The 15,423-nt window shown below is 47.9% G+C and overlaps 1 protein-coding gene across 2 annotated transcripts in view; it reads left to right on the top strand.

Moving 5' to 3' along the window:
- Nucleotides 1–1,338: 1,338 nt before the first annotated feature.
- The window catches only part of ACVR2B (activin A receptor type 2B), a 106,707-nt gene continuing 92,622 nt past the window's right edge, over nucleotides 1,339–15,423 (top strand). The window contains exon 1 of one of the 2 annotated variants that reach the window (XM_038127253.1): nucleotides 1,339–1,792. In XM_038127253.1, coding sequence (XP_037983181.1) covers nucleotides 1,741–1,792 — 52 coding nt within the window. In that variant the 5' untranslated portion in view covers nucleotides 1,339–1,740. Of the gene's footprint in view, nucleotides 1,793–3,678; nucleotides 15,125–15,423 lie in introns of those variants that run through there. The other variant, XM_038127252.1, reaches the window with a different exon arrangement.

The raw sequence follows: 15,423 nt of genomic DNA, 5'->3' as shown, positions 1-15,423 counted from the left end.
CCCTGCCCCTAAACCTGCCCATACTCACACACACCCTGCCCTTAAACCTGCCCATATCCACGCACACCCTGCCCCTAAACCTGCCCATACCCACGCACACCCTGCCCCTAAACCTGCCCATATCCACGCACACCCTCTCCAGCCCCCTGCCCCTAAACTTGCCCATATCCACACATCCACACACATCCTCCCCCTGCCCCTAAACCTGTCCATATCCATGCACACCCTCTGAAGCCCCCTGCCCCTAAACCTGCCCATATCCACACTGATCTGCTCTGCCCCCTTATGCCCCTAAACCTCTCCTCCGCAGCCCCCTGCCCCTAAACCTGCCCATACCCACAAACACCCTGCCCCTAAACCTGCCCATTCCCACACACACCCTGCCCCTAAACCTGCCCATATCCACACACACTCTCTGCAGCCCCCTGCCCCTAAACTTGCCCATACCCACACACATCCTCCCCGCGCCCCTATCCACGCACACCCTCTGAAGCCCCCTGCCCCTAAACCCGCCCTTACCCACTCCCTGCGCAGCCCCTGCCCCTCTGCCGCCGGGCTCCCCGCGGGCGCGGCCGTGACGGGCAGCGCCGCTCCCCACTCAGCGCCCGCGGAGCCCCCGCGCCGCACCGCCCCCTCCAGCCCCTTTGTATCCAACATCCGGGTTTCCCCGCTGGCTCCGCGCTGGCTTCTCCCTTTTTTTAGAAGCCATTTTGGACGCGGTTCAGTTTTTTTCTTTTTTTTTTTTTTTTTTAATTATTAAAACAAAACCCCAAAAGAACAACAACAACAAAACCCCAAACCCCATCAAACCTCCCTTTCCCTTCCTCCTCCACGTTGTGGTTTTGTTTTATTTCCCTCTCCCTCCTCCCCATCCCGCACATGGCACCTCCCGCCGCGCCCCCGCGCCCGCCGCCCCGCGCAGCCCCGCGATGCCGCGGCCCCCCGCCGCCTCTTCTTCCTCCTCCTCCTCCTCCTCCTCCTGCTCCGGACCCCGCGGCCGCCCCGCGCCCCCTCCGCCGGCCCTTGCCTGCCGCTCCGCAGCCTCCCGCGATGCGGGGTCCGTACAAACCGCGCACGGTCCCGCTGCTGCCGCCGCCGCCGCCCCGCTCGCTGCCGGCGCGGGGAGGAGGAGGAGGAGGAGGAGGAGGAGGAGGAGGAAGGGGGGGATGCGCGCGTGTGCGCGGGGGAACGGGGGGAGCGCGCAAGCCGCGCGCGGCTGCGCGGGGATTGCGCGGGAACCGCGCGGGGGGGCGGGGGGCGTGTGCGCGCTCGCCCCTCGCTGCTGGGGGAGCCGGAGGGGCTGGGTTGGGAGGAGGAGGAGGAGGAGGGGGAAGGGGAAGAGGAGGAGGAGGAGGGGGAGTCGGTGTGTGGTGCACGCCGCGCTCCCAGCACAAAAGCCCAGGGAAAGAAACTCTTGGAAAGCTGGGAGCGAGCGGTGGGGCCGGGCAGGAGCAGGTCGAACCGTCCGGGTCTGTTCGTCTCCACTGGATAAATTTTGCAACTGCGAAGGAATTAAATCCGATTTTCTTCTTGTTGTTTTTTTTTCCTTTTTTTTTCCCACCCCCTACCCCCAACATTTTTTTTCTTCTTTTTTTTTTTTTTTCTTTTTGAGAGCGAGAGGGAAGGCAGAGCCGCGCTTCTCCCCCCCCTCTTTTCACGCGCTCGATCTTTTTATTTTTATTTTTGTTTCCCTTGGGGTAGAGGTGCACGCGAGGAAAAAAAAAAAAAAAGTAAAGGACTATGTTTGCTTCGTGGCTGACTTTCGCCGTGCTCTGGGGAACTTTCTGTGCAGGTAAGAGCCTTTCGGCGTGTTTACCTCCCGCTCGGGCTCTCGGTCGCGTCTCCAAACGCAGAATTGAATGGGCCGTGCGGTTATTTGCAGCCACCCTCCAGCACCCCCCGAAGCAGAGCACCCGAGCTGGGGAATCCCCCCACCGCTGCATCGGCTTCATTTCCTTTATCGCTATTATTATTATGATTATATTTTTTCTTTCTTTTCACTCCCTCCCTCTCCGTTTTCTCCCTGCTCGCAGGACGAGCCTTCCCGTGCTGCTTTTTGTTCCCTCCAGGCAGCCTGTGGGAATTCACGGCAATGTAAACACGGCGCGATCTCGAGGAAACTTTGCAAAAATGGGCATTTACTTCTGGCCGGGGACGTGGGGGAGAAGCCGAGGATGTTGCCGGTGTGGGGGGAACAAGTTGGGAGCAGCGGGAGGAGACCTGGGGTCGCTCCGGAATGGAGCGGGGTCTCTCAGGTAGGGACCATGTGTGCGCTCCGCTCCTGCCGGGCTGCGCTTGTGTAACTCGGGGGGGGGGGGGGGGGGGGGGTGTGGGGGACCCCCCCCCCCTCCACCCTGAAGAGATCTCCCCGGTTCCCCATCGGGACGCCGGGGTCCCGTAGGGTTAGCACGGAACGAGCCTGTTGGGGCTGGCTGGCTCCGCGGGGAGCGGGGAGAAAGTTGGGAGAAAGGGGGTGTGTGCGGAGAGGGTGCCTGGGCAGCATCCCTCCGGAGGAGGCTTCTGCGGCGGAGGACGGTGTTTATTTTGTATCTTCTTCATCCCATTTATTTTACCGACATGGGCTACAAACTTCATCTCCGACCTGCGGGGTGCGCGTCGTGCCGGGGGACGCGGGTGGAAGTTCGCCCAAAGCCCGAGCACGGCCGGGGGAGTTGGAGGGGACACCGGGCAGCGCTGGGGGACGCGGGGAGGGTCACACCATGGGGAGCCCCATCCCGCAGCCCTTGGGGGGCGGGAGCGGTCAGCCTCGCTGTGCTGCCCCCAGCACCTGAAAACGCGGGCACGCTGGAAATCCCCGCGCTCCCCACTTTCCCTCCTTGTTTTAATTATTCCTCATATTATTGTTATTATTTCCCATATTCGTTTTTATTATCGCTGCATTTTCCTTAGGAGAAACCGGTGTGGCAGCAATTTTGCCTCCCCCCTTCTTGCCTGGTCACCACGACCCCCCTGGAGCTCAGCCCCCCGCCCCAGCTCTGGGCAGCGACTTGTTACGTTCCTTCCATCTCCCGGCCGGGGGCTGGGGGGACGCGGCAGGGGTCGGGGACCGGGAGGGGGGCTTTTTGTGGCCGGGGGGTTCCCGGGGGCAGGGCGCGGGAGGCAGCGATGCTGCAGCCGTGCCCGGGGAGCGATGGGCAGCCGGGGAGCTCCCGGCGGCTTTGCCATCACCCGTTGTGCGGGTGGGGGCCGGGGGGGTTTCCCCGCGTGTGCGTGGCCGGGTCCGGGTCCCCCGGCCCGGGGAAGGCGCTGCCCGGCGGGGCCGCGGGGGGAGCGGGCGCGGAGCCGGCCCCGGGGCGCTCCTGCAGCCGGGCTTCCTTTGTTCCGAGTGCCCATTAAATATGCGCTGCCACCGCCTGCCTCTGCCATTACCGCCGGTGCCAGCGCTTCGTTATTTTTTAAGTCACACCGAAAGTGCGTGCGAGTGGCAATAAAAAAAAAGGGAGCGGACAATAAAAATTAAAAAAAAAAAATTTCTTAGTGAGCAAAGCCAGCTCGGGTGTTTTTATCTGATGGCTGGGACACTTGTACGCAGCTTTGTTTGCATGTGTTGGGAAGGGGGGTGTGCGGGTTTGTATTTACATAGCAGTGCTGAGGAGAGCAGGTATTTTGGAAGGAGCAGGCGGGGGGGCGGGGGGGGGGTTGTGTGTGTGCCAGCAGCATTCCTGGTGCTCGGCGTTGCTATCATCACAACAGCTCTCCTGGCTGGAAAATTCTATTATGCGCATAAAGGAGATTTATGGTCAATGTATTTTCTTTCCATATATCTTGGAATCCTTTTATCTCGGGTGATTCAATAAAAGAGATGGCTTCCGGATTTTTTTTTTTTTTTGGTTTTGTTTTTGGGTACGGCGTTGGGTTTTTGTTTGGTTTGGTTTTGGTATTTAACCTGATCCTATGGCTCTGTGCACAGAGTGGCTGAAATCTAAGTTGGAGGGGAAAAAAGCAATTGCTTTAAAAAAAAAAAAAAGAAAAAACAACAACAACAACAACAAAAACCACCCTGAAAGCTTCTTAAATGTATCATGTTATGAAAAAGATAATCTGACAGGGCATACCTATGCTGAATTTTTCCTCACCCCCCCCTGAAAATACAATAAAGAAACCCCAGAAAATGAATATAATTCTGTTTATTTGGAAAGGTACTTTTGAATCACTAAATCAGTGCATTAGCCATTCTGTAAATCCCTCCCTCTCTTTTAAAGCATTTCTGTCTTTCTTGCGATATTTGAGTATTTATCAACGTGATCTTTATTGTCCAGTTTTTCCTAAAGCTGTTCAGTAAAAAAAAAAAAAAATAAAAAAGAATGAGGAAAACAAGCTGAGATGCCCAAAGTTGGAATGTGTTGCTGGGATTCAGAGCACTGGGCTTTGCTCAAAGTATGCCTTTTGTGTGTGTACATGCTAGGGCTCTGTGAAAGTGGTGGGCTTTTCGAAAATCACTTAACCTCCATTGTTGATGCTTCTCATCTCTACCTTGGCTGGATGTAACAAAGCAGGCACGGGCTGCTGTTCTTTAAAAAAATAAATCTGTTATGCTTAGTTTTTTGGAATATTGAGGAAAACATTATGTTTATTTGTAGCCCTTTGTTTGCAAATTCTCTGCAGCCCAAATGTTCAGAAATCATGTTTTAATCGATGAGCTTGAGAAAATACAGAAGGTGTAAAAGGATTTGTCTTGCAGAAGGCATTGCTAACATGTTTTCCAAGCCATTACATTACTTTTATTTTGGTGCAAGTTTAAGTAATGCCATGCAGCAATGAACTGTGCTGCAAATGGAACTGGTCTCCTCTTTCACTGTCTTGTATTTATCCTCTTGTGCTTGAGAAAGGGAATAAAACTGGCTTCATTAGCTTGCTAATTAAACACAATGAAGTGCGTGGCCCAAGGTTAATGGCAATGGCCTTTAAAAACACAAAACTCTTGAACAGGTGTTTAGGATATATATTTTTTTTTTCAATCTGCTATCAAATCTAGATAATTATACTGCTGAGAAAGCCACTGTCAGAGTTCTGTGGAGAAGAAAATGCTGTGTTAGAGATGCCAGTGATCAGTGCATTATTTTTAGTGACATTATTTATAAACACCTCTCCAGGTCCTGCACAACCTGTGGTTTAGCTCCCCCCTTCTCCCCCCTCTCCATTTCCAAGCATCTCCTGCATCCTCCCTTTGGCTGCCGCGGAGCAAGCAGCATTAAAAATCCTGGATCCCTGGACCGGAGTGAGGGTCTAACCCGAGCTGGGGAGTTAACTGAAGTATTTACAGGCTGAAATTTCTGCCATTGCTGGTGCCTTCGAGCAGCCCGTGCGGGCTGTGCGGCTCCTGCTCGCTGGCTGCGGTGGGAAGGAGCAGCCAATTAAAGGCGAGGGCTCGCAGTGCCCGCGCTGAGCTGTCAGCAGCCTCCTGTCCACTCTGCTCTCCATCAGCTCAAACACGCTTGTCAGGCTGTTTTGTGCTCCGTGTGACGCAACAGTTGTGGACCTCCCCTGCTGACACTGAATAGATGGGAGAGAAGAAAGAAGCAGGCCAACCTCACTGTTTTTTCTCCTCCCCACCACCCCCCCGGCTTTTTTTTTAATTTTCTTTACTGTTTTGTTGTTGTTTTTGTCCTCCTCTCTCCCTCCCACCCATTCCCCCCCCTTCCCCATGCACACACTCCTTGCTTTGCAGATCAGCCTAGGAGGGCTCCCTGGCTTCTCCAGTGCACAGGTTGAGATGGAAGAGAGCATCTTTTAAAATATTGGTGATGGGATGATGGGACCGGCCCAGGAATCCTACTGCTGTGCTCTCCATGGGATGGGTCCTCCTGCACAAATGTTGTGGGTGTAAAAGGAACCAAGAGATGCTTATCTTAATTATCAAGGGTGAAGGAGGTGGATGGCAGAGATTTTTTGAGGCTGGGCATCTGTCAGGGGTGTGTTTGTGTGCTCTGCCCAAAGGCAAAGTTGCCTGTTCCTAGAAAGCCATGACAGCTTTAAAATAAAATAACTAGAAGTCAAAGTTTCTCCATGTTTGGGGCCTTGTAGCAGGAGGTGTTTTGGCTGTCATGTTCCAGGACCTGCTTTTCGAAACATTTCTAAAATTTAGTGTTAAAGTAGTTGACCTTGTGGTGCTGCACTAGAATAGTCAGAATTAAATGGGATTTTAGGAGCACAGGAGCTTTCAAGCCCCATGAAATGTAAATAGAAATGACCTTTCTATCAAACACACCCAGGACAGTGGTGTAAAAGTTGTGAAAGTGTCTTGCTAACCCCCTGCCTCTGGCTCTGCAGGACCCAGGCAAGGAAGGACACTGATGCTCTGATGTCTCCTTATGGTCCCTCCCAGCCCTTGCCTGGAAATCCATGTGTCCAGCCCTGTCTGCTGGCACTGGAGAAGTGTGGCTGAAATTTAGGAAGGGTGCAGGTAAGGGAGAGAACCTTCTAGAGCTGAGCAGTGATCTAGACCCAAATGAAAGCCCTGATGGGTTGTACCCTCAGGCAACTGGAGAAGTGCTTGTGCACTGAGAAAGTCTCCTGGAGGCAGCTTGGGAAGCCAGGGTTGGTCGGTGCCTGCTGCAGAATTGGCATTTTCTTGCTGCTGGGCTGGCGGAGTGGTGTCACTGAGGCAGGTGGCCGAGTTTCCAGGTCCCAAGGTGGGCAGTGGGGTGGGCAGTGAGGTGCTGTGCCTTGGCACCACCGCAGCACCCGCGCCCCAGCCTTCTCCCTGCTACAAAACGTTATGGGAACTTGGGAAATGGGAACCACAGAGTGTAATCTCTGCTTTAAAGAGGTGTTGTCTTTCTCTTTTATCCCTCCTTGGCCTTTGATTTTAAAACTAGCAGGGGAGTGTGATTTTCCTGCCTGGCCAATAGCACTGCCTGGATCTGAATTATTCAGTGTAGCACTTGGCATTCTGCACCCTGTTCCCACTTAAGCTCTTTTTCCCCTGTTCCTTCATGTGGAGATTTTCACATCAGTGAAATTGGATGTGTTTAAGAGAGGTGTTTGTGGCCGAAGTATTCACCAGTATAAGCTCTACTCTTCCCCTTCCCTTTCCCCTCCATTAACCATTGAGGATCAACTAATGTCTAATCTCTTCTCTTCATTATTACTTCATTCTGAAATAATTTTGTATCTCATTAGTCATTTGTTCCTTTAAGGTACATTAGAAAAATATACATCACTCCCCCCTGCCAGTCTTCTTTGTGAGGTTTCTTGCAGGCACTGAAGTCAGAGGGGCAAAGAAGTAAATTAAAAATGAAACACTCTGCCTGTGTTCTGCAGACCCAGCACATTTTATGCTTAGATTTGAATATAACTGTTGGTCTTTTTCACCAGTTTCATGTTCTTTTCTCTCTGTCATCTTCCTCCTTTACTGCAATATAGATTCAACTCAAACTGAAAGTTAAGAGCAGCAATTGTCAGTGTACACTGTAAAATAATAATATGCTTCCCTCCAGCACACAAGTGCCTCTTATTTTGTCAGTATTTGAATCTTCTACTCTGATTAGGTTATTGCATGTGGCATTGGTCCATCATGCTACTTAAGAAAAAAAATCTGTTGCTGGTGTCCAGGTGCCTCAGAAAAATACAGCTCCTCTTTTTGCAAAGTGCTGTTTGTGTAGAGAGAAGGTCCCTGCTCCAAAAACCCTGAGCAGGGAGGCCAAGAGAGAGAAAATTCTGTCTGCAAGTGCTCCCTGCTGCATCACAAAGTGGCTCAGCCAAGGTCACACCCAATATTTTGCACCTGTACTGGAAGAATAATCTGCATGAAGAAATGTTTCTGGCTGGGGTAAAATTTGGCTTCAATCTGAGTGTGCTCTGTCCACTTTATGTGATTTTTAAATTTCTTTTCTTCTGATGGCTGTGCTGGAGGTGGTTGCTGTATTTTTAGTCTTGGAGAGATCCTTTTCTCTCAGGCTGGGCTGCCTGCAAGCAGGGGCTGGCTCATACAGGTGTGCAAAGAGAAATGCAGAGGAAGGAGCAGCCTGGTGGTGCCTGGCTGGAGGAGGATGTGAATGACCAATGTGAATGATGTGTTTCTCATCAATAATTCCACCATCTCCACCTTGGTGTGTCGTTTCACCACAGATCAGTTTCGGACTTTGGGGGAGCTCTGCTCAGAGGATTGCAGAGCAGGGGGAAGCCTGGGCCTGGAGCACCCTTTTTGCCTTCATGATGGATTTGGGGTGTACTGAGGAGCTCAAATAAACCTTTGAAAGTGTTTTCTAGAAGTGAAACTTGTATCTCTGGATGTTTAATCTGGGAACATAACAATTTACCAGTTATTCCCTGGTGGGAGTGACTTCTCTGAGATCTTGAAGTCAGTGGCAGGGCAAGGACATTGCTCCCCATCCTCTTGGGTCCATGGCTGGTGCTCTGACCACCTCATTATCCTTTCTTGTCCACCTGGAATTAAATTTGCTGGGGAAAATAGAATGTTCTGGTAATTTTATTAAACCAGACGTATCATTTTTGGTTTTTTTTCTCCTGTCTCAGTCTCATAGTAATGTGTAGTGTATGAATGCCTTTAAATAAAGAGAATAAAGCACACAAAAAGATGCAGTGCTTTACAATCTGAGCTCCATTAATTTTCACTGAAGTGGATACTCATGCAAATTTAGATGTGGATTTTGAACTGGACTTTTTCTGTCTAATAAGTACTTTTGTGTGACAAAGGGAGAAGAAAAAGGTGCTCCTGGGAGCAGAGGGGGTGAGTTAATCCTCCTCCAGTAAAGCTGGAAATGGAATGTATTGCTGTCAGTTTTATAGAGAAATAAACAAAACCTGGGGGAAATAAATGTGTGTCTGGCACTTTCTGGACCAACCCCAAATCCCAGACCTGTGCTGAATGAGTCCCAAACCACAGCAGCAAAGGCTGTCATTTTAAAAATTCCATACTAGCTGACAATGTAGGGTCTTAGGTGCTGTGACTGCTTCTGCATTAAAAAAAAAATAATTTATTTGTCTTATTTAAAGCTTTTTCCCATTATAGAACTTGTTTTCTTAGTGGTAGCAGAACTTGAAATTTTCTGTGTGGTGCCAGTAGTGCTAATGCAATGCTTCTTCCTAATTTATTTCTCTAAGGTGTGAGATGATAAGCCTTTGAGTGGATGAGAGGGATAAAGTTAGCTCCATTTGTGCCTGATCTATCAAATGGTCAATCTAGGTCACTAACTGTTCTTTTCTTCGACATTTAGCTATTTTAAAATGCCTTGTGTAATGGGTGCAAACTCTAAAATTTGGCTTTCAGGAATATTTTGCTTATACATAATTTACCTCTGCTGGCTGCTTTGAATTCCTGGGGAGGGAGGAATGCAGCCATGGGTCTGAAATGAAGAAATGTTCAATCAAAACCCATCTCCTTTTTGTGACTTTTTAAAAGTATTTCAGAAATTGAGAATATTGCAGCGTTTTTAAGCCCTTTGAGTGCTGTTCTTATGTTTTGCAGTCTCTGCATTGCTTCTGAGGGCTGGTGGCTGTTGCTGCAGTTTGGCTGAGCTGTCTGCAAACACCCCCCTCCAGTTGCTCTGTTTGCTACTGGTACTTTCCTCTTCTGGGAAAAGAGGGAATTTGAGCTTTGCACAAGTGATGTCCAGGCCTTTCTCTGAGGCAGCAAGCTGAGCTTTACAATAAGAAAGTTGTGAGGAGGCTGGCACCGGTCTTGGAAGAGCCAGGGAGCTTTGTAGGCACTCAAATGTGGGAAGGCATTGGCTTTGCTTCAGACCTGTGCATTGCCACATGGATTTCCAGGAGTCCCTCACTCAGCAGAGAGAAACTGCAGTTGATTTGGGATGCAGCTGCTCAGCAAAGTCCAGATTTGTGGTTATCCTGGTGGTAGCCTTGTTCTGACTCTTGGGACAACTGAGCCATGGCAATGTGACCTCCAGGCTCCCAGCTCTTTTCTTCCTCCGCGTCTTTATGTTTTGGGGGTTTATTTCCCCTCAGTATGGCAGCTGCAACAGTGGCATTTGTCTGGCCACTTTAGTTCCTGAGAGTAATTAATGGGTTAAGAATGCTAATTCCCCTGTATATTTGCAGGCTGAGAAATTCAGTTGTCCTTGGGTTTTTGTGGTGAGAGTATCCAGTTACAGCCCAGCAGCAGCTATTGGGCAGCTCTTGGGTGCACAAAAGTTTGAACTCATAATCCTTTGCTTTCACATGCAGGCACAGCTTATCAGGCACTTTTAGTTTTATAGGAAAGCTTCTGTTAAAGCACATTCTCACACCTGGGATAAGGCATTTTTCCAAATACCTATTGCAGTTGTGCTGGAAAACACTCACCTGGCTGGCTCCTAAAAAGTGAGTTTTTGTGGTGGGCAACAGGCACTGCTGCTGACACACCTGGAACAGTTCCCTGCTATGAAATTCCTTTTTATGTGAGGAGCCTGGGATGCAGATAAAGCTTAGCACAGCCTGAAGCAGCACAGCCTGAAGCAGGATGGTGCTTTTTGATGCTTGGTGCTGCCTTCCTGGGATGCTGGCTCTGGCTGCTGCCAGCTGTGGTGTGGAATTGAGTGCCCAGGTCTGGGGAGACTTCTGGAGCCATGGCATCACCATCTCTGACTGGAAGCTCAGGTGGGGATGTGCCCTGCCACTGAGCTGTCTCATCCCTGCTCCTGGGCTTCCTTTGAAGTATTTCAAACACAAATGTTTTTAAAAAAACCCAAACCAAAACACAAAACCCAGCTTCCTTCCCCCAAAAAAGCAAACCTCTGAAAAAGCCAAAAAAATCCCCCCAACAACCCAAAACTCAAGGAAATTAATGTTTTGATCTACTCAAGGAAATGAATGTTTTGATCTGATTGCTGTTGTTTTACTGCCATAGGCTCTTCCTCAAGTTCCTGGAACATCTTTGTAAAGTAAAATCATGAAGCTGGGCCCTGTGCAAGGGCTCGGTAATAGCAAGAAATTCCTGTGTAGGTTTTAATCACCTTTTACAGTGTTTGAAACAACACAGTGTCCCTCCAGTCCCAATTTCCAGGCTTCTTTGGGTCTGTGATAAAGACCAGCAATGCCTGGTGGAGCCTTCTGATGAGCACACTTGCTGTCCCTGGGCGTTTCCTCTCCTGGGCACAGCTTGGTGGCACAAAGCTCATTCAGCCTGGATTTTGCTGGGTGCTAAAAAGAAAAAAAGGAAAGGAAAAAACACCCAGCCACTGAATATGGTGTCCCCAGGGCTGCTGTCTCCTGAAGCCCTGACACTCTGCCTGTTCACATTTGCTGGAGATTGGCTGCCTGTGCCCATTCCTGGAGGGTATTTTAACATTTATATTGTGCCTTAGATAACTATGGAAATCTTTAACAGCTAATTTTTATTGCTGTAGAAAGTTTCCTCTAGATACATAGCTTCTGTTATCATCTAATGGGACAGAGTTAGTGTTGCTAAAAGCAAACACGAGAAACTTTCTTTTTCTTTTTTTTTTTTTTTTTTTTTCCTCTTAATTGGTAATAGAATTTCCTTTCCCATGCAACCGTGTAGGGATCGTCTGCTTATTATGTAGCAGCTAAAAGAAACCCTCCAAGGTAACTGTGAGCCTCAGAGGTAAATGAGATGCAAGTGTATCTGTCTGGGTAACTGTGTCTGTAGGCTCCTTCTCAATGAATCCCTGGTGAAAGAAGAGACCCTGGGCGAGGGACGTGCCCTTCTCCTGCGCCCCAGAGTCGCCCCGTTGACGTCCCCAAAGCTTTTTGTGCATGGAAATGATTTTGAACGAGCTAACGTGCACAGCTTTGAAGTGTGGTACGGCAAAATAAAGTTGGCTAAAAATAGGTCTGGATATGAAAGGCAGGCAAAAAGTGGGAGAGGGGGGAGCTGAGAGTCGTTTTACAGGCATTGTTGATAGGATTTCAGGGTCCCGAGGAGGGAAGATGAATGTCTTTCTGTTGTAGTAACAGCTGCTCTCTGTCCATCGGGATCCAGTGTTTGCCTATCCAACTCATAATAATTAAACAAAAGAGTTATTTCATCGCAGCCTTGGAGGAGGATTTATGTTGGAATTTTATCTTTTTCGATTTCTACTTTTCTTCGTCTGATTCAGAAAAAAACATAAAGTTAACCTCTCACCTGGGCTGGGGCTCAGCCCTCATCAGATCTGTTTCGGCTGAGGGGAAGCTCTCTGGTGACTGAGCCATTCAGAGCTATATATTAATTAAACAAACCAAACAGAAAAAAAATTAAATCATGAAGCTTCTTTAATGCACTTGTTCTGTGTCAGCTTTCCAGGGCTTTTGTGTCCTGAATGTGTGATTCAGGTGTTAGTAGCCCCCTGTTATGGCCACCCAATGCAATATGCAGATTTCTTTTCTTCTTTCCTTTTACTTTTAGTGATTTCCACTCCACTTTGCATCCCGAGGGCTAGGAGGTCTCTTGTCTCAGAGAAGAGACACAAAGAAGTCTCAGATGCAAAGTGTAGCAGCACTTTGGGAATGGATCTGCACTTTGGGAATGGATCAGCACTTTGGGAATGGATCAGCACTTTGGGAATGGATCTGTACTTTGGGAATGGATCTACTTTGTGGGGCTTTATTCTGATGCAGTTAACTCTGCAAAACCCCTTGGTGTGGGTCAGTCCTGGGGCAGAGAGGTCCAGAGTGAGGCAAAGCTTCCTTACTCGGTACCTTCTCATGTATTCAGCCACAAGTTTTAACACAATTTGGGGTAGCAGCCTCCTCTTTGCAGAACTCTCCCCCCATGTTGGGTCACCTGCCCTCGGGGAGGGTTTCCAGAAGGCTGCACCTGGAAATTGCTGCTTTGTCACTTCTTTTCATCACAGTGGCACAGCTTTTTTAAAAGGCTTGCTGAAGCTACCATTCCTTGAAGATCACAGGCTAGAATTTATCCACTGCTGAAGCACCACAATCAGCTCCCTGACGTCCAGGGCTCCTATCACAGGATCCTTTCCCAGGTTTTAATGGAATCTAAGCCTCCATGTAGCTGCCTTTTGAACCCTGTCTGTTAATTTAATACCATTTACCCCTCTCCAAAGGAGAGTAGGCCCAGTTGGATGGTAAGGTTAAAACCTGAGCTGTGCTATGTTTATATTAATAATTTCTACTGGTGAAATATGGATCTGAGACTTTGCTCATTCATTTAAACCTCATAGTTAATAGGCAATAGTGGAAATATACCATGTGCATGATTATTGCAGTGACCTGATTTCACGTGTGCTTCTTATCTGACTTCTGATAAAAAAAATATAAAAAGAAAAAAAGAGTTATATATAAAATTGATTTTGGGAGCCCTGTGAAGGAGAAGGAAACCACTTATTTCAACCCCCAAATTCCTCTGAGCTGTAGAAACATTGTCAAAGTAATTGTAGCCTTTTCCATTTTTTTTCTGCATAGATTTCTTTCTGTGTAGTCTCGGAAAAACTGTGCTCTGTTGATGGATGTCACTGTTTTTTTACTTGTGACAAATATCTCCCTAGGTATTGTTTGAGTGATGTAGAATTGGTTCATGTGTAAAATTCTAGCTTTTCATGAATACTTTATCATGAATATGTGCATGCCAGGTTTTTCTGGATTAAGGTGTTATACCTTTAGAGGTTTGCTGTGGGATATCATCTTAATAATTTTTACTGTAATTTAATCATCTTAATTAAAACTGCATTGAATTGTGGAAAGTAATTTGGGTCTGGAGACCAGTGGGGTTCGTATTTGTATTTTGGGTTTTTTTTGTCTTGTTAGATGATGGTTACAGTCTTGGCAAGTTTCTGCTAAAAATTAGCAGTGTATAAAAACTCATGTTGCCAAGTTAGTCCAGTATTTCTCCAGCTAATTGTGGCCTTGAAGGGTATAATATAAAAGGTCATCTTTGTTAGTGAACTGCAGGCTTCTCCTGTGAGACAGAAATCCATGTCCTTATCAAGGATGAAATCTTGGCTCCTTGGTTACACAATTGAGCTTTGCTATAATTTGGACATCATTAGGCTCTTTATTAAAGCAGAGGAACACTCTAATCAATCTTGGTGCTTTCTTTTCTTAAATGTACTTCTGTTTCTGCATTTGTGTTATGGCTTCCCTTTCTTTTCCTGCTCCGTGAACCCCATGAAGGAAAAGGGTCTGGAAAATGACACGGGATGAAAAGTTGCTGGTTTCCTCTTGTAGGGTGTTTCTTTCCCAGAAAGCTGCTGATTGTTGCAAGGGTTATGAGAGCAGGATGTTCAACCTCCTCATCTTGTGTTGAGACGTGTGAGGAGATATTCTGGAAAGAGCAATCACTCAGTTTGGTTTGTGCTCCTAAACAATAAAAAAAAACCAAACCCATAAGACTCCACAAAACCAAAATTTATTAGTGGTTGGCATTACTTTTGCTTTAAACACAAACAAAAGGGGTTTAATTGTTTTTTTTGGTGGGAAAAAAAAGCCTTCTAGCCAAGCCAGATTTATTTCTGTGGCACACGGTCATGGGGCAGAACTGTAGGGGAAAGAAAGAGGTTTGTATTGTGCTTTTATCCCTTTTTTGTGTTCTGGGATTTGTTTTCATTGGGATGTTGGGACGTATTTTTGTGGCTCTGACTTGTGCATTGTAAAACATAGCCAACGCTTGCCATTTCTTTGTTTGACTGCTGTTTCTTTAACCAGCAGATATTTTTCTAGTTGGATAGATAAATGGATCTTTCCCATTTTCTGGCAGTTAGATCTGACTTTGCACAGCTACAATAGCTAGATTTGTGCTTCAGCAGAGCTTCCTTCTCAAGGGTTGGGGGAGTCTAGAATTTGGTGGCTTCCATCACCTCTGTTTGGATGGATGATGTGACAAACACTGTGTAGTTTTGCAGTCAGTCCGTGTGTGTGCTGTGGCTCTGCTCAGAAAACTCATTACACCTTTAAAAACAAGCAAAAACTGGAAAAAGAGACTGTGTTGTGCTGGCAGATGGAGAAAGCTCTATCCAGGGACTTTGGTATCTAGCAACTCCTATTCAGGAGTCCTACTTTCCCCTGAATCTGCTTACAGGGGCTCCCAGCCTCACGCTGCTCGCTGTGTGATGCATGCTGAGGTGCTGAGTGGCATCAGGAATGGGCTGTGCACCACCTCATTTACAGCCCCCTGGATGGTACTTCCCCAGTTCCTGCCTAATGGATCCACGTGCACTTCAGGAGCTCTCCCCTGGACTCCCTGGTTGGTGCAAAGATTTGCTCTTTGGGTAATTAGGAGAACTGAATGGTTCTGCTCTGGAGGGGTGAGCTTCCTCGGGCTGTGAGTTTTTAATGAAAACTTTAGGTTATGAATGTGTCATCATCTCATTACTGTTCCTTACTGCGTGGCATCCTGTTGGTCTAAGGTAGTTTAACTGTCTCCAGCCTAAATTGAGTGCTGCTTTTGGTATTTATAAACTCCACAAGTGTTAAACCAAGCCAAATCTCCCATCTCAGCAATGGCAGCAGGGTTGAAGACAAGGAGTTGTCTCTAAGGAATAC

Source organism: Motacilla alba, chromosome 2 (genome assembly GCF_015832195.1).
Source record: "Motacilla alba alba isolate MOTALB_02 chromosome 2, Motacilla_alba_V1.0_pri, whole genome shotgun sequence".
NCBI classification, from domain to species: Eukaryota; Metazoa; Chordata; class Aves; order Passeriformes; family Motacillidae; genus Motacilla; species Motacilla alba.
The sequence above is the reverse complement of the archived record's forward strand: the minus strand, read 5'-3'. Positions and strand labels throughout refer to the sequence as shown.